Source organism: Oryza glaberrima, chromosome 8, assembly GCF_000147395.1.
Source record: "Oryza glaberrima chromosome 8, OglaRS2, whole genome shotgun sequence".
In the NCBI taxonomy this organism is placed as follows: domain Eukaryota; kingdom Viridiplantae; phylum Streptophyta; class Magnoliopsida; order Poales; family Poaceae; genus Oryza; species Oryza glaberrima.
In genome coordinates, this window is record NC_068333.1 from 15,649,246 (window position 1) to 15,668,385 (window position 19,140).

At 46.2% G+C, this 19,140-nt stretch overlaps 1 protein-coding gene and 1 pseudogene across 1 annotated transcript; one reads left to right on the top strand and one right to left on the bottom strand.

Moving 5' to 3' along the window:
• Positions 1–3,992: 3,992 nt before the first annotated feature.
• On the top strand, positions 3,993–5,669 carry LOC127783075 (alpha-amylase/trypsin inhibitor-like; annotated as a pseudogene).
• A 5,818-nt stretch (positions 5,670–11,487) lies between these two features.
• On the bottom strand, positions 11,488–13,117 carry LOC127783010 (uncharacterized). The gene is made up of 3 exons (XM_052310305.1): positions 12,502–13,117; positions 12,264–12,425; positions 11,488–12,170 (listed from the first exon to the last, which is right to left on the bottom strand). Exons 1-3 carry the CDS (start codon positions 12,796–12,798, stop codon positions 11,736–11,738), a joined length of 894 nt encoding a protein of 297 aa, XP_052166265.1. The 5' UTR covers positions 12,799–13,117; the 3' UTR covers positions 11,488–11,735.
• Positions 13,118–19,140: the final 6,023 nt, after the last annotated feature.

Genomic DNA, 19,140 nt, shown 5'->3' on the forward strand with positions numbered 1-19,140 from the left:
GTAGGATTGAATCTAATCCATTAGATCGAATCAAATGGACGTCTCACATTCATTTTGAGGTACTTTAAAAAAATCCTAAATTAAAATTCTAAAACACATATATATCACAATTGGACTGAAAGAAATATGATCAAATTAAAATCCTAAAAGATATATCACAACTGGACGGAAGGAAATATAATCACAGAAATAATAACATGAACCTACAAATAACTTTGTCCCAAACTATAATTCAAATTTGTTAATAATTTTTAATACAATAGTTTTTAATGGATCAAATAGTGCTAAAATTAATAATGTAAATGGAAAAACAACTTAGAGGAGTTAGGCAGGGTGATCCTCTTTCTCCTCTTTTGTTTGCCCTTGGTGCTGATCTTCTGCAATCTGTAATTAACAAAGCACATCAAAGGGGGGTGTTGTCTTTGCCAATCCTGGTCAGTAACGATGATAACTTTCATGTGATACAGTATGCTGATGATACCTTTTTTTTTTTTTGAAGCTTCCTCCACTCAGTTATTTGCTTTAAAGGCTCTGTTGAACTCCTTTGCTGTCTCTTCTGGCCTAAGAGTGAATTTTGCAAAGTCCTGTATGATCCCTCTGAATATCTCTGAAGAAAAATCACAGCTGTTGGCTGCTACTTTTGGCTGTTCCATTGGATCATTGCCTTTCACATATGTAAGTCTGCCACTGGGAAAAAAACGATCGAGAATGGTTGATTTCTCTCCTTCAACAGACAGAATTGAAAGAAGGTTAACAGCCACTCACTTTGGTAAAGGTGTGTAGACCAAAAGACAAGGGGGGGATTGGGTGTCATTGATCTCAGAGTGCAAAACAAGGCTCTTCTCCCTAAGCATCTACATAAGTTTTACAACAAGTTGGACATCCCTTGGGTCAATTTTGCTTGGTCTTCTTACTACTCTCTGGAGGCCCCTCAAGTTGCCAGAAGCCGTGGCTCTTTCTGGTGAAAAGATGTTTTTCAATATGATGTCCTCTTCAGGGGTATTGCAAAGCCCATGCAACGGACGAGCACTTCTTTTAGTAGCTAAAAAAAATAAAAACATTTACATCATTCGTCTTTTCGATTCCGCACTCACCTCTACCTCAGTGATATTTCCTCAAAGCACCGCTTGGCCTTTGTTTGTCCCCTCTCGCGTGAGTGCAAAGGCATTTCACCTTTTCGAGAGAACGGGCAGGGAGCTCTTGCAATTTCACTATAGAAGAAGAGAGTTGATCCAGTTTATAAGGAAAACCGGACCCAAAAACCTTACAACAATTTGTTAATTTATGGAAACCAATGAAAACCCCGGCATTGATAAACTAAACCTAAGAATAGCAGTCCAACAAGGGAAAAACTCCTAAAACGAAGCCTCCAAGAAGGATACGCCGACAAAACGACGACATCGCCCGATCCAAACAAATCTAAGGTTTTCACCCTTGATGTGGAGTTGAATGAGGGATCCAATAGCAAAGTCTTCAAGAAGGTAAACGGTGCCCGAGGGTGTCGCCCTTGCTAGCATTGACAAGCCGAGGAAGGCTTTCACCTCGAAGTCCCCTTCAACCATAGTGTCCTCAACGGAACCCACCAAATGCCACGTGTACACCGAAGGTACCTACACAATTCACACCACCTGCACAACGACCAAAACAGGCGCCGTTGACGACCTGCTCTACCACCTAGCCAGATCGGCAGAGCTTCACCGAGCCACGGAGCCAGACCGTCGATGCCACCGAATGGCCACATAGGTCGCTGAAGCTCCACCAAGCGACCTCGTCGTTGCCACTGCCACCGGGGGTCCGGCCTTGCCCGACTCCAACTGGGACGCGCCAGATCTGGCTGTCCCCCTCGCTGCCATCACCACCACCGACAACGTGGCCGCGACTGGGGATCTGGCCTCTCGCGCTGGAGAGACGCTCAGATCCCATTGGAGTGGTTCCAGATCTGGACCTAGGGTAGCTAGGTCCGATCATCCCCCTCGCCGCCTTCACCGCTGCTGCTAGCTAGTACTCAATTTTTAGAAATTTGTTGTAATATAAATGAAAATTAAAAACAAGTACACATGTTATAGGTTTTATGTCATTTAGAAGTAGATATTTTTTATTTCCTTTCAATGGCAAAAACTTCATATAGTTTAGTGACATAATTATATAATTATGTGACTAGATTCTTTGCAGATTTTTGTTGCTCACATGTAGTCAAAAATTCATAAATATTTCGTTTACTATAGGGATGCACGAAAAGTTCATTTATTTACTCTTTTTTGGAAAATATTTAGATAGATTATAAATTTACATCATATTTCAATAGTATTTACATAGCAAGTTACAGTGGTATTATACTATAATTGCAAGTGTAATTATATGTATATATAAATGTAAATATTCAATACTAATCCCCAATTTGCACAATTCTCATAGGAACTGGGTAAAAATGTATGTATATGAAATCTTACCTGGTACAGTTGTTATTTTCCTCTTTGCTGATTCTGTAGCTGATTTTGATCCTTTCGATATTGGGAGCGTATCCTATACACACAGGCCCTCGCGTATACACACCGTGTACACCAACTAAAACTTATCACAAAAAGTTCTAGAAATATTCATACATATACTTCCAATAGTATTACATCTGCGTGCAAAATCACATCTTCAAATTCATTCTACATAGAGGGTAAAAAAAGATAAAATTCTGACAAAATTACAATATTAAAACTGTCAGATATTTTGTTTTTTTCTTACAGCTAAAATATAATAAATTTGAGGTTAAGATTTTAACCCTAGGTATAATACTATTGAAAGTACATATATGAATTTTTCTAGATTTTTTGGTGACATTTGTTAGTTAGTGTGTACGTATGTACACTTGAGAGCTTGTGTGCATGGGATATGTTACTTTCGATATTTTCGAGGCTTTTTGCACTTTACTGATTTCAGAAGATCCTGCATTTGTATAAAAAGAGATATATATTAGAAATACACACATGATGACATAGTGCTTGCAAATTTATGTAAATTATATATGTGAGCACTTACATAACAATCGAACCATATTTACACGCTATTTACATCACCAATATACTAAACTAACATATGTAATTTCAATTATATTGCAGTGTAGCTTTTAGTTATTATCCATTCAATGTGATAACATTGAACCATTTTGCAGTGAATATATTGTACTGATGCAGCTAATTTGAGCTTTTGGATCATGTAGAGAGAAGTAAGCTAATTTGAGTACCTGTTTTTTTTTTATAGATGTCCCCAGGTAATTTCCATTATCAACTATACTGCAGGTTTTGATCACAGTTTGTGATTATGAGATGTATAAACTTCAAATTTCATCAGACCAAAGAGGTTGAGATGTTGTACAAATCAAGATTCAGAGGTTAGAGGAATTGCACCTTTCAAATTCATCTGATTTATGCATTCTTCTGTAAGATTTCCTTTTGATTTGTGGGGTTGATTTAATTCTGTATCTTTGATTTGATCTATAGCGTATCACCTGAGTTCTTCTCCCTCAATTTCTCTCTACTTCTCCATGGGTTTTGTTCAGGTTGTTGAGTTCTGGATCTGGGAAGAATATCACGTGTGTGCTGTTGCTTCAGGCTGTGAGCTTTTTTAACTCTCAAGTTGGCGTTGTGCTTGCTTTAAGATTTGTGCTTTTTGGGTATCTGCACATCCAATATTTGGGTTTTTTTTTTAGGAATAAGTTTATCCGAGGTCCCTTAACTTTACACCGAATCCGATTTTCGTCCTTGAACCCCAAAACCAGATACAATACGTCCCTAAACTGTCAAAACCGGTACAAATTAGGTCCCTCAGCGTTTTGGATGGTGGTTTTGGCTGACGTGGCGCTTACGTGGCTGGTTTGACTAGATCTTCGTCCCACGTGGCATTGATGTGGCGCTTACGTGGCAATTCTACCCCGGAAAAATAATAAAAATCATGGGCCCACATATTAGTTAAAAAAATAATTTTAAAAAGGTGGGGCCCACATGGGCCCCATATGTCAGCCTCACTCCCTTCTCTCCTTCCATCTCCTTCTCGGGGAGCGGACGGGCAGGTGGGGGGCGGAGCGCACGGGCGGCTCCTTCGACGGCGTGGCCGCTGCGTCACGGGCGACTGCGCCAGCGTACTGTCCTGCTCCGTCTCCGGCGAGCCGCCACGCTGCTCGAGTACACGGCTACACGCTCGGCTCCTGACCCGGCGCCGGCGACGACTTCCTCGACCTGTCGCTTGTCGACGGGTTAACGTGCCGGTAAGCTTCCAGACGACCAACGGCGGCGGCGCCAGGTGCAGCAAGGGGCGCGGGCCGAGCTGCGCCGTGGACATCATGGCGAGGTACGTGCCTCCCCGAGCTCCGTGTCCCAGGCGGCTGCGCCAATGCGTGCGGCAAGTTCGGCGCGGCGACACCTACTGCTACCGGGGCCAGTTCGAGGCTTCGAGCACGTCTGCCCTGTTGGCGTTGGCAGACACGGTAGCTAGCTGGATGAACAAAAGAAGACTTGCTACATGCACAAAGCTAACTAACCGGTAGACTTGCTCCACTAGCTCATGCAGGACATGCAAGTACTAGCATAGCACAAAGCCATAGCTAACTACTAGCTGATTTGGCGATCCTTGCAAGCCACTAACATGAACATATCACATTTGGTAGCACCAGCATGCAACCAGGTCTAACACATGATGTGATCCAAAAACTAAACAAGTACTTAAGGATCCTATGCAACAAGATTAGTGCTAACGTGCCCACCGACGAGCTACTCCATGTTCTTCAAGGGGCTATGCCCCGACGCCTACAACTACGCCAAGGACGACCAGACCAGCACCTTCACCTGCCCCGTCGGCACCAACCACCGCGTGGACTTCTGCCCGCCGACGAGCGGCGTGACGGCTGGCGACGACGACGGTGTGCGTGGCCACCGCCTCCCGCAGCTGAACTGCCGGATTTGTGCAGCCGCGGCGGTGGTCCTCCTCCCGCCGCAGGCCACGGCCTCCCGCGGCTGAGCTGCCAGATTTGTGTTCCGTGTGCATCCGCGGCGATGGTCATGGTCCTCCTCCCGCCGCCAGCCACGGCCTCCCGCCGTGAGCTGCCGAATTTTCATGGCTTCGGCGTCGGTCTTCCTCCCACCTCGGCCACGGTGAAGACCGGTATTGAGCTGCCGGATTGTGCAGCCGCGGCAACAGTCCTCCCGCCGCCGTTCACGGCCTCAAGAGGAGCATCCTGGTGGAGGTGTATACCGCGGCGCACCCCGAGCCGCCGCCACCGGAGCTCGGACAGCCTGCCTCGCTCCGCCGTCCACCCGCCCGTCCGCTCCCGGGAAGGAGAGAGAGAGGGGAGAGGGAAGAGGGAAGAAGAGAGGAGTGAGAGGGTAGGAGTGAGGCTGACATGTGGTGCTCACGTGGGCCCGTCATTTTTAAATTATTTTTTCATGAACCAGACGTGTGGGCCCATAGTTTTTATTATTTTTTCAAGGTAGAATTGCCACGTAAGCGCCACGTCAATGCCACATGGAATGAAGACCTAATCAAGCCAGCCATGTAAGCGCCACGTCAACCAAAACCACCTACCAAACCGCCGAGGGACCTCGTTTGTACTGGTTTTGACAGTTTAGAGACTGGTTATATCTGGTTTTAGGGTTCAAGGACGAAATCCGGATTCGGTGTAAAGATAAGGGACCTCAGATGAACTTATTCCTTTTTTTTATATCTTTATTGCAATAGCTGGGCCTTTCAATTCGTCATATTGTTGATTGGGTTTTCGAATGAGCTTAGTAAATAATTTGGGCTTTTGCGTTTTAGTGCATTAATTTGGGTTGGAAAAAGTATACTTTGACTCCCTCAACTATCACCCGAGTATGATTCATGTCCTCCAACCACAAAACTGGGTATATCGACTCCTCCAACTACCAAAACCGGTGCAAACAATGCCCCTAGGTGGTTTTGGAGGTGGTTTTGGATGACGTGGCACCTACGTGGCGGCCTTGATGGAGTCGTTGTCCTACGTGGCGCTTACATTGCATTAGAATAAAACAAAAAATAAAAAGAAATATGCGGGACCCATATATCATTCACACAAATAAAGTATTATAGGACCCACATGTCATCCTCCCTCTCCTTCCCTTCTTCCTCCTCCCTCCCTCTCTCTCCCTTATCTCTCTCTCTCCTCCGGCCTTTCCCTTCTTCGCTGGCCGCGAGCTGCTACTCTGGCTCCTCCTGCCGCGCTCGGTGGATGGCGTCCTCTTCAACTACGTCGACCACCGTCGCCCGCACCTCCTCTCTCACCCCCACCCCGCCTCCTCGCCATCAGTGCCGGCGTCGTGCGGCGGCGGCACGGTCGACGGCGACCTCACCTCCGTGTCGGCCGGTGACCGGGCGTGGTGGACCGTCGTTGACCACCACGACGACCTTGACCTCTGCGACGTCTACTGGGGTAGCCGCCTCTTCGTCTGCAACCAGGCAACGCGGCGGTGGGCGACGCTGCCACCGCCGTGGCCGGAACCGGAACACGAGCCCGGCGCGTACGCTGCCGCGCACCGACGACGGCCGCGAAGAAGGGAAAGGCCGGGGGAGAGGGAGAGATAAGGGAGAGAGAGGGAGGGAGGAGGAAGAAGGGAAGGAGAGGGAGGATGACATGTGGATCCCACAATACTTTATTTGTGTGAATGATATATAGGTCCCACATATTTCTTTTTACTTTTTATTTTATTCTAATACCACGTAAGCGCCATGTAGGATAAATACTTGGTCAAGACTGCCACGTAGGTGCCATGTCATCCAAAACCACCCAGGGGCATTGTTTGCACCGGTTTTAATAGTTAGAGAAGTCGATATATCCGGTTTTATAGTTAGAGGACATGAATCATACTCGAACTCGGACGATAGTTGAGCGAGTCAAAGTATACTTTTTCCATTTATGTTTGCCGATTTATGGGCATGTTTCCATTATTTTGGGCCTGTTTGTTTTATTTAGGACCCATATTATGATCTTTGGGCTTGAGCCCATTTTGAGCCACATGAGTCTCAGATAGTGCATGTGGCCTATTTGTTCATTTTGTTTTTTTTATATGATTGTCTTTTGTTAGATGTAGATCCAAAGGGTAAAAAATCTGCATTATAGGACATTAAAAAAATCTGTTAAATGATGTGTAGGCAGTACTGTGATTTAATGGCAAGAGATGATAGAGGCAAAATAGACTTGTTCCTTGGTACGGGTGAAAACAGGACAGGTATTTCTCGCCCGCCTGCCCAACCGTATTAATCTAGGATAAATTCGGGTACCTATTTTATGCCGGATATGATATCGGGTTCAGTAGAGTGGTATCCGACGGATATGGAATATCTGTTAAATTGTGCGGGTATTACCGATAAACTACCCGTATATTATCCGGACTGCTACCACCACCACTCCAGCAGGCCAACAACCCAACAATCCAAAAGGCCCACCAAACACTAACCCTAGCCACTTAGGCTGGGTTTGGAATCAGCCGTTCCCAACTTACACAGTGCGCACGAAAAATGGAGCAGTCTATTAGTGCGCGATTAATTAAGTATTAGCTTTTTTTCTTCAAAAATGAATCAATATGATTTTTTTAAGCAACTTTCATATAGAAACTTTTAAAAACACATATCGTTTAGAAGTTTAAAAAGCGTGCACGTAGAATACGATGGAGAGGGGATAGGAACCCTGTAATTTTGACAAATTGACCCTTCTATAAAACTTATTTTCAAAATAAGCCATGTCAAAAACTAATTTCAAAACTAGGCCGTGACCTCAGCGCCAACCCCGATGGCGTTGAACTAAAACGTTCGCAGCGCCAGCATTGTTGGCACCAAGGTCATATCTGACGTGGAACATGTTAGCCATAATTGAGGTTCAGCGCCAAATAAGTTGGCGCTGACCTCTTAGAAGGTTTAAAAGTAGTGTGGACAATAACTAACACAAGTTTCATTCAATTTAAATGTTTTTATCGTTCCTTGGTAAGAACTGAGAACCTAAATCATACAACATAAAATTAAAAATACAAAATTATAATAATTGAGCTAAGTATTTTATTGAGATTAACATTTTAATTAATGTTTTCAAATATGTTTATTCCAGATTGTACATAAAATAAATAATCCCCTTAAAAAGTAAAATAAAAATAAATCTACAAACAAAATATGTGATTGTTTGGAAAAAAAATCAATAGAACAAGAATCATGCAACATAAAATTGAAAATACAAAATTATAATAATTGAGCTAAGTATTTTGTTGAGATTAACATTTTAATTAATGTTTTCAAATTTGTTTATTCCAGATTGAACATAAAATAAATAATCCCCTTAAAAAGTAACATAAAAATAAATCTACAAACAAAATATGTGATTGTTTGGAAAAGTAAATCAAAGGGGGATAAGTAAGAAAGAACCTGAAAAGGGGCTTCCCCGGTTCGAACTGGGAACCTGAGAGCAGGTGCAGAACAGCAGAAGGGCTGACAACTGAGCTAGCTTCTGCATTATGTGTGGTGTTTGTATCTCATGAAGATAAAGATTAAGTGTTTCACGTACAACGAGGTGGTAATAATATGTGATTAATTAAGTTTTAATTATTACAAACTTAAAAAATAGACTAATCTGATATTTTAAAACAACTTTTATATACAAAGTTTTTTATGAAACGCATCGTTTAGCAGTTTGAAAAGCGTGCCACGATAATATAAAATTTTATCCTCCACTAGTAGAAGAAACGAACAGCGCCAGCACACATATGCTTTTAAACCACACAAATATCAGCGACAGCACACATGACGCTGAGCTCCTCTTTTTATCGCTAATCCGTGCCACGTTGGACGTAATATTAGCGCCAGCCGCTAATTAGGGTGGCGCTGGGACGTATTATGTCAGCGCCATTAGGGTTGGCGCTGAGGTCATAGCCTAGTTTTAAAATTAGTTTTTGACACGATTTATTTTAAAAATAAATTTTATAGAAGGGTCCATTTCTTAAAATTACGGTAGTAACCTTGGTTTCAAACACAGCCTAAATTATGTCAGGCAGCCAGGCAGGAGCCACACGCACGTATGTCACCGAGGGAGCCACACGCACGTACGTCACCAGGAGTGAGTCGTGGGACGATATTCACACGTATCAGGGACGTACAATACGTATCGGACAAGTATCGGTAATTCTTTTATTTGCTTGAAAACCGAGAAAATGTCGGATACGTACGGGATATGTACGTATCTGTATCCGTCGACGTATCGGGGATTCAGGGTAACGTAGCTCGCCAGCGCCCAACACCGCCATCGTATGTTGCGTTGCCGCGGCGCTGGCTGCTAGTGGCTACGCTGCCGTGTGCCCGCGTCCGCCAGCCACCGTGTCGTACGTCGCCGCGTGGGACTTTGATACTAATGTAGTAGTACCGTTACTTACGGAGCTATTGATACATGACATATATTTGTCTATATTTGTTGTATTAGAATATATCATATTTAATTATAGATTTTATTTTAAGGGGTATATGGTATATATATATATGATTGTTGCTTTGATTTGATATCCGAATAAATATTCGCAACCAGTAGTATTTGTATCCATCTTGGTACGTATTCATTCTGTATTTATCCCCCGATATTATCCGGGTCTATATTCGTATCCGATAATATCCGTCTCCGACCCAATTCGGATTATAAAATATGGGTTAGATATGGGTCCTTTAAATCAAACTATTACCGGGTGTTGATTTCTGAAGGGGGGAAAATAGTCTCTCTATTTATTGTTCGCGTGACTTGTTTAGTGTGTGTTCTGGATTCCAGATAAGGTTTTAAAAAGTTATTATTAACTAATACTCAAGAGGTTCAGTTTGCCATGTAGTTTCCATTAAATCTGAATGCATCAATGCATCAATCAATGTAAGGCCAAGCATTTATGTAAAATATGTTGTTAGTTGTAGCTAAAACAATATCAAGATATACTGAATTATGTTTACAGTAGACTGTTAACATCAGGGGCAAAGCTAGGATATGATATGACATTGGGGGGTGGGGGAGAAGGGAAGGGGGGGAGCTGCAAGAACAAATGGCCAAAGTCCATATATAATAATCACAGCTTCTACATTGGTTGGGCTAGGATTTTCAATTGCAACAGAAAAGTCCTAGGAACAACTAGCTTATAGAATCAATCAATCGTCTTCCTCTTCATCTTGGCTGAAGTTATGATGGGAAATCCCAAAATTCAGAACTCACAAACTGACTGATGTCTACATGACTATATTGTCTATGTGTCTAAATCAGGGACTAGTGAATACTGGACTTGTAAAAGAAAGGAGAACAATTGTTATTTTGTTGTGTTGGGGGAGAAAAGGAGAATGAACTCACCTCTGGACTACGGCTCGCAGCGTGCTGGACTGTGCTTGACGGCGAGATGCACCGCACGCGATTGCTGTCGCTGATGAAGGGTGAAGTCGCGGAGAAGCTCGCTGCCGTTTGCTGACACCGCATGCTGCGTTTTTGGGTCGCCGATGGCTGCTGCTCTCGCTACTATGCGTGAACTTGCGAAGCTGAAGCGATGGGCACTCGATAAAAAAGGCAGACAGTTTTTACTAATGGGCTTACCAGCGAGGGAGAATTTGGTTTTTTTTTTTTTTAGGGGGGGGGGGGGGGGGGGGGCGCAAATCTGATAGGGAGGTGTTGGCACTGGTTAACATCCTCTTTATAGGGCCTGTTCAGCCAGCACCAACAGTTACGTGCACGCACAAGGAAGTGCAGCAGCTGCAGTCCTGGCTGCCGAACAGAGCCATAGATCTCTCGTAGAGCATCTGAGTTCACCTCAAATATATACTCCCTCCATTTCATATAATAAAATTTTATAGTATTGCTTACATTCATATAGATGTTAATGAATCTAGACACATGTACATCTATATGAATGTGTGTGGGCAATGCTAGAAGTTCTTACATTGTGAGACGGAGGAAGTAGTGAGCTAGAAGTTTCTTGCTTTGTTCAGTATTTGATATTGTGGAATCGTCGCTGGTCCATGGAATGTATATCAAGTTTGCTGATTTATAACTTATATGCAAGAGTTCCTTAGCAGTATATTCTATGCTTCCTACAGAATGAATCTGGGCAGATTTTTTTATGATGTGCTTTACTCACTAAGTCAACATTGTGACTATAACTCAACATGTTCTAGTTCAATAGAAAAGGTTATATAGAATTAGAGGTTATGGATCGATTATCATATTGTATCCTAAAAACTGTAGAATATGTGTATCTTTTTTGTCTTTCAGCAATTTACTTTCTTCATGCAGGTGTTGCCGGCTTGCCGTATGACAAGCTAATTTGGAACGACTCCGGTGGCATAAATTACAGGCCCGGTCTTCTCACGGGACCATCTGAGCAAAAAAGGGCAACTTACTGGAGTATTATATTTTTAGAAGGTCATTTGAATTGTATGACACGTTCTTAAGGAAATAGGATGGATCTGTGGATATCCAACCTGCCCTATAGTCAATTGCCTGAATTACCTGAGCTATCAGAGCTAAGCATTACAGGCTATTGTTATACCATTCTATTGCTAGTCGAAGTAAAATAGAAACAGACAAATGCTAAACAACTGGAGTACTTCCAGGGTTCTCTTTCAGCGGAAAAAAAAAATCTGATGAGATGTCAACATAAAATGTGACTGCAGTGTATCGAGTAGTACATACGACTGTGTAATGCTCAACAGCAACGAACACAAAGTATCACAAAGTATCACTAATCACGGGACAGACGCCTCGTCACGGACGGGGGGAGACTGTCTCGTGGGTATCCGTCCAGCTCGGGGGGTCGCGGAACTGGGTGCTGAAGCTGGGCTCTGAGCTCAGTCGCTTCGGCATCCACTCTGTCATACGAAGCAAGGTGGGAGAGGACTGTACTGACTATAGAACGGATTGTCTCCCGATTGGGAGACTCGGCCTGTGCCCTGGCACATTCCTCGACTCCCCGAAGACCTTGAAGCAGCTCCTGAATCAGTTCTTTTTTCTTCAGTAAAGACGAGTAAAGGCTTTGAAGCTTCTTGTTGGTGGGGGACAGGTCAGCGGCAGCTTCGGCGGGAACACCAGCGGCAGCACGAGCCGGGGCCTCAGCGCCGCCATCGTTCAGAGCGGCACGCCGCGCGTTCCTCTCACGCCTGATGCGACGACGGCCTGGCTGCGCACACATCAATCATACCAACAATTAATTTGCTAGGCATGTTAATTTGCTAAGAATTAAACGCAATTCAGTCATTCAGTGTACTCGAACCTCTCGGCCGACAGCGCCGCCTCCTATAGCTGGTGGGCGTGGGGCATCTGCTGCGCCCGCCATGGCAGCGCCTTGATCACCACCGCCTCCTATAGCTGGTGGGCGTGGGGCATCTGCTGCGGCCGCCACGGCCTCGCCCTCATCGCCACCGTGGAAGATGAGCTAAAACATTGCAAACACTCGTGTCAAAATGAAGAAACCTCAAAATAAAATTACACTTAAGCTCGCTGGAGCTAACCTGGCGGCGGATGAGAGTGAGACGGTGTCTAAGATGTACGAGCAACATGGAGAGCTGGTGCTCTCCGCGCTGCCCGGCTCCCAGGTCGATCTCGTCGCCGCGCATGTAAGCGAGACTAGCTCCTGGGAGGTCATCTCCAACACGCGCCGCGAGCTCCCTGAACCATCCCGGCGCGGCCGCCCAGTCAACCCACACGTCTCCCCCACCGTTGAGGAGAGCCTCGCCGACGCCGTGCACGACGTCGCCGGCAATGTAGACGAACTGATGCAGCGTCCGCCCGTCGTGGACAAAAGGCATCCAGAAACGTACGTCGAGGTTTGCGTTCGCGGTTGTGAGCACCGGAACCCAAACCTCACGGTGACGGTCCGCGCGGGGAGGGCGTCGTACGTCCGCCTCTCGCCTGGAGCTCCAGGTCGACGCCGACGCCGCGCGCTCCTCCCCCGACGAACAGAGGAGAGTCCCAGCCCCATCTCCCGCACCCGCGCCCAGGGGACGCCGCGTGGTCGGCGAAGCGGCTGGCCTGGCCTGGAATTGGCGTCCCCGCCGCAGCGCCCGCGCCCGCGAGACGCGGCGTGATCGGCGGAGTTGGGGCTCGCTTGGCCGCGGCCCCGGTGGTGGTGCTGTTGCGTCGAAACATCGCCACCGCGACGCACGTCACGCACAGCGTGGTCGGCGTGGCCTCCGCCGTGCCGAGATGAAGCGGAAGTAGCGTCCCCGCCGCGGCGCCCGCGGCCGCGAGACGCAGCGTGATCGGCGGAGTTCGGGCCCGCTTGGCCGCGGCCGCGGAGGTGGTGCCGCGGCGAAGCAGGACCACCGTGCCCTCCGCCGCGACGCCCTCGCCCGTGGCCCGCGGCGATTGCGATCGGACCCTCCTGGCCGCGCCCACCGCGGCCGTGTCCTCCCGCCGGAGGAGCGTGGCGGGGGAGGCGCGCATGTGCCTCGGGAGCTCCCCGAGGCTGGCGATGGCCGCCGCGCCGCTCCCTCATCTTTCCTTGGTGGGGATGGCGAGGCGCGCGCAACGTCGGCGGCGGCGAGGGATGGGGATACGGGCGCAGTGGCGGATGGTGGAGGCGGAGTTGATGGTTATAAAGCCGTGGGGAGGAGGAGGCGACGCGAAGACGAAAGGTTCTAGAAGCTTAGCTCATCGGCGAGAGACGTGAAGACCATCTTGTTGTGCACGATTTGCGAAGGAAACAGCGGCGAGGTGGGCCCGCGCGCGCTCGGCACAGCAGCCGTTGTCCGTTGCCTCGCGGAGAGGGGAGAGAGAGATGGAGGGGAGTTGGGGAGGGAGGAGGAAGAGGAGGGGTGAGAATGACACGTGGGACCCCTTCTATTTTTAAATTAATTTTTTGGTCTAACTGACATATGGCCTCACAATTTTTATTATTTTTTAATTAAAATGCTACGTAAGCGTCACATCACTGTCAAATTAGCCACATAGGCGCCAAGTCAGTGAAAACCGCCGTCTAAACCGCCATAAAACTTATATTGCAATGGTTTTGACAATTGAGAGATCCGTTCTATCTGGTTTTCCGGTTGAAAAACAAAAATTAGATTCATTGGCAAGTCAAGGGACCTCAGATTAACTTATTCCATTCGTGCAACTATGTAGTCCGTTTCCTATTTCGATCAGTGGGTTTCCTTTTGGGCTTTGGGCTTTTCAGTTGGGTTTACATCTGGGCTTTTGTGGGACCCACTTTTTTATATAATTCTTTTTTGAATTTTTGTGGGATCCACTGGCACTGTTCGATTTTTTGAAATCCGCGTTGTCTTTGTTGCCGAGAGAGAGATTTTTCTCTCGTTCTCATCGTCTCAGGCGACACGGCGACGATTTCGCTCGGCGATGCGGATGCGGCTGTTTCTTCCGACACGAGATTCTACAACTCCGGCGACGGCTGCTGTGACGCATGTCACACCCTAAAAATTTCAAATATATAAATTGTTGTTTAATTGAAATTATTAGAATTGATTTTAAAAGCCTAGAAGAGAAGATCTAATTTTAAATAATAAATTCCAATATAAAATGGGGCCAGATAAAATTTTATTAAATACTTTGCTTAATTCTATAATTCCTAGATTTTTCTGGGATTTATTTGAGCTAAGGAAGTATTTTTAATAAATGGAATTGCATTTCATGAATAATTTAAATTGGAAAAAGTTTCAAAAAGTCTCTTTTGGCTTTGGGCCGAAAGTCGGCCCAAAACCCTCTCTCTCTCCTCCTCGGCCCAAGTCGGCCCAGTCCGCAGCCGCCGTTCGCGCGCGCGTCCGCCCGCTGACAGGTGGGGCCCGCCTGTCAGGGTCGTCGTCTTCCTCGCGCCGCCGCCGCCCGAAACCCTAGCGTCGCGCCGCCGCCGTCTCTTTCCAAATCCGGCCGATCCTTTCCGTTTCCGATGAAATCAATAGAGGGGAAATGATCTTCTCGATCTCCTCTACCTTTTCTCTTTTGGAATCTTCGGCTAAAATTGTTTGGAAAGCGGAGGATTCGATCTCGAATCGGATTCGTCTCTCTCTCCCGAACCCTAACCTTTCCTTCGCGTCGCCGGTCGCCGTGGGCCTTCGCCGCCGCCTCCTTGCCCCTTTAAAAGGATCCCCGGTGTCTCCGCTACCCGTCGCCACCCTCGTCTTTGCCTCTCGTCTTCCGTAGAGCCCTAGCGCCGTGAGCCCTCGCGCCGCCGTCGTCGCCGCCGCTCCAGCCGTGCGCCGCCGTCGCTCCAGTCGTCGCCGTCGCTCGGGGAGGCCGCCGTCGTGGTCGCCGTCGCGTCGCCGTCCTCGTCCGCCCCTCCGTCGTCGCTGTCGACCGCCGGAACTCCGTCGCCGTCGTCAAGCCGAAGGTTGCCGCCGCTTCTTCCTCGTCGCCGACGTCGTCCGGTCATCGTCCGCCGTCGCTTTGGTCGCCGGTGAGTTCGCCGTGTCGCCCGCAACCCGTAGAGGCTTTCCGTTCGCGCTGTCGTGCCGTGGTTCGCCGGCGAGCTCGCGCGGTTCGGTCGCCGCCGGTGGTGACGTCATCGCCGACGTCATCGATGCCGTCCGCTGTGGTCCGGCCGTAGACCGGTTGATCTCGACCGTTCGTTTTGGATGAATCGATCTCGGCCGTCCGTTCTCGTGAACCGTCGCCGTGCACCCGGTCCACCGCTAACCCTAGCCGCTGACGCAATAAATCCTCTTTTCCTTTTCAAAAATAATTCATTATTGCGTCATAATTCAATTAAAATCCATATAAGTGTTTTAATCCGATTTAATCTTTAAAAATTCATAACTAATTCATCTTAGCTCGGATTTAGTTGGTTCAAGTCTCTAAATTTTTCTAAAATTGAGATCTACATGTTAAAAATATCCACATGTACTGTTCATGCTTGTTTATGTGCTGTTTTGGTGTTTTGCTCTTTTCTGTTTAGATTCCGACGTTTCCGGAGAGTCCGTTTTCGCAGGAGAAGAATTTGAAGAGTTCCAAGGCCAGCAAGGCAAGTCACACAGATCCCAAACAACCCCTTTGAGCATGTTGATCCCATTTAAAGCTATTGTTTCTATTCAACTATTGCATTTATTTTCGAATGTCATTGGGTGGAATTAACCTATTGTTTGTTATAGCCCTTTTGTTCTTGATTACTTTATTCCTTGATACCTTGGGTTCTTATAAATTGACTAGTTGAGCTTTATATTGGTTCAGCTAGATATTAGATGTGATTGCTTAGCCATGCTTAGAAACTTTAGCACACTATTGGGATAACTTATGACTCACTATTATTTAATGATGGCTTAATGATGACTCATGATGGTTAATCATGATTGGTAAATTAATTAATTTGCCAACTAAAACCTGATAATGGTGGGTTGTGAGCACATGGTTTTGATGGTCGTGCTCATGACAATTAAGGACCGGTTCACGAGTTTCGGTTGTGAAACATTAACCGTGCCAACCACAAGCCAGCATGGGCAACGGCTTTACCTTTTGTATAGCATAGTTCATTGCGGGGCACCAGACTGAGAAGTGGCGGAGATAAGCCCACGGGGGTCGCTAGGGAGTCCATGCCTTGTTTATAAGGGGGTGATTATGATCCAGGAACGGTGCGCTGTGGTGGATTGTGTTGTGCGAGGGGTACTGTCACAGCTCCTTTCTGAGGTACCGTGGTGGTATCAAGGCGCATGGTGACATGTCGTGGGGCTGTGTCTTGTGGGTACAGTGGTACACCTCTGGTCAGAGTAAAACTATTCGAATAGCCGTGCCCGCGGTTATGGGCGGGTCTAACAATGTCTTTCGTGATTAGTCTCACACCTCTCATCATAATAAAAGATGCTATAACTGTTAATAATTTGATTAGCTCCTGGTTTGGAATGGTGTATTCCTGGTTTGGAGATAGAACTGTGCAGCCGGGATTGGTTGTTCAGAATGGTTGGGCCTATGCAACAGGGTATGTTGTATAGCGTTGGATTAATACTATTTAATTATTACTTAACTGTTTTATTAAATTCTGAAATGTTTATTAAATGCTGTTTATGCAAATGAAACCCTACTATGCCATCCTTTGTAATCCTGTGCATTTGCATATTTGCTGCGTGGCTTGCTGAGTATGTCATATACTCATCTTGCAATCATTCATCAGAGGAGGAATTCTACAGTGATGCTGATGGTGTGGAGGATTAGGTGTAGCCCTGGTCAAGCTGCCTGTGGAGTGGAGTCGTCTGCGCCGTTTATCTTATTTTTTTTTCCGCTGCTTAGATCTTTATTGATTGAGAGGAACTATCTACCTCTGTAATGACATTTTTATTCGCTTATTAATTAGAGTAATAATTGTACTCTATTATCAATTTGTTATTGTGTGCCTCGGCTGATTCCTGGACGAGGGTTCACACACATGTAAGCGTTTGGAATTTTGGATAGAAATTCCGGGCGTGACAACGCAGCGCTCTACTCAGCTGCATCAGAACGTGACGTGGTGGCAATTTTTCCGGTAAGTACTTTCCTCTTTCTTCATCCTCTTCATTCTATTTGGGCGACGCGGACATGACGAGGTTGCTTGCGATGTAGTTTGTTGACTCATTCCGTTTAGGTGTAGTCTTAGTCATATATCCGAGTTTTTATTTGTTTTGTTGTTTGATTCTATTATTTAGTTGTATTTAGTTCCCTTTAGTTTCAGTTTTGAGTACTTTTGCGATGCATGTTTCTGTTTCTATGGATCCCTATGTTTTCAAATCGATTTTGCTTTGTTGTATTGATTTTGATCTGGATTTGTTTGTTGTTTTTTTGTGCCTAGATTTTATACTATGTGTTGCTTTCATTTCTACAAAAATATATTCACATCTAGATTTGCGATTTGTTTACTAGCTCGAGATATTGCCGGTGAACTAGATCTGTGCTTAAGTTTCATTTAGATCTCTGCTTGTGGTTGCTTTTGCTTGTGTGAACTAGATCTGAGGTTAAGTTTACTTCATTTAGATCAGTGCTTTTATTTTCTTTTCCTTGTGTGAACTAGATCTCTGGTTTTGTTCGTTTATGTGCACATTATTGTCTTTGTAGGAACAATATGTTAGTCTTTTTTTTATGTTTTTTTCAACTTATTATTTGGATTCATTTGTTCAATTATTTGTTATTTCAGTTAGTTAGAATTGCAGCTAGTCATGAAGCTATTAGCATATTAAGTTATTTGTCTTTTGTCTTTGTATCCAGAAGTTGAGTACTAGCAGTCATATATTTTGTATATTAGTTGGCACTATAATTCTGTGAAGAATAAAATCCAAATAGGTAAAGATGGCACTAGCAGTCATTTGTTTAGACTAGTCCATTTTCATTGAGTAGTCTGCAATATAGAGCGCGAGCGGCTTGCTCGACAGCGGCGGCGGTGCCCGGAGCGCGCGCGGCCTGCTTGGAGGGAGTTGTCGAGGAGGCGGCGATGTCGTACGCGTAGGCAGAGCGGAGTGCGTTCTTGGTCTCCTCGTGGCCGTCGGCGACGTAGACGACGCCGTCACTGCTGATGCAGCCGAAGAATCCCCGAGAGTTCGGCATCACCGTGTCGCGCCGCCACACTCCCGATGGAGATGCAGAGTCAAGCCCTCCTCTTCTACCTTCAATCTCCCGATGGAGAGGTCGCGCAGGGAGTGCGATGCGGCGCGGCGCGGCTTCGGCTCCGGGTCAATGTCGGCGGCACGACCTAGCTTATGCATCAAAGTTGGGAGGCATGCTTGATTTTAGAGACACTTTTGGGATGACATGTGCAGGGAATCGGCTTGGAGCTCACTAGAGAAGGAATAATCAGTGGTGGAGGCAGAATACCGGCTCCAAGGAAGAAGGTTGCGATCTCCATGCTCACTGCACCATTGATTCAGTTTCTTGAGGGGAAATGGAGAGGTTATCGAGGGAAAGTCGGTGGCGCGATTCCACATGACAGCTGGCGCAACAATGGAGATGTAGCGGTGCTGAACAGTGTGCGCTCGAGAACATCCGGGCACCCACAGGGGCAATTTGGTCCAAACAGGTCAAAATGTGGGTCCGCTCAAGGCTAGTCAATGCGAATATACTAAATAAATGGGCGCGGTGTCCGCTAGCAAATAACCATGTTTTGAGAGTTTTTCCCTCAAAAGAGACTTCGTGCAGTGTCCTGCAGCTAAAACCACGAAATCACGATGTCCTGTAGCAAATTTTGC

Bases quoted from the DNA above. Each gene is read 5' to 3' on its own strand.
- LOC127783010 (XM_052310305.1), bottom strand. From the start codon at position 12,798: ATGCCTTTTGTCCACGACGGGCGGACGCTGCATCAGTTCGTCTACATT. The intron at 12,426-12,501 runs GTTAGCTCCAGC...GCAATGTTTTAG, and splicing joins TCACTCTCATCCGCCGCCAG to CTCATCTTCCACGGTGGCGA. The intron at 12,171-12,263 runs GTTCGAGTACAC...ATGTGTGCGCAG, and splicing joins GCGGCGCTGTCGGCCGAGAG to CCAGGCCGTCGTCGCATCAG.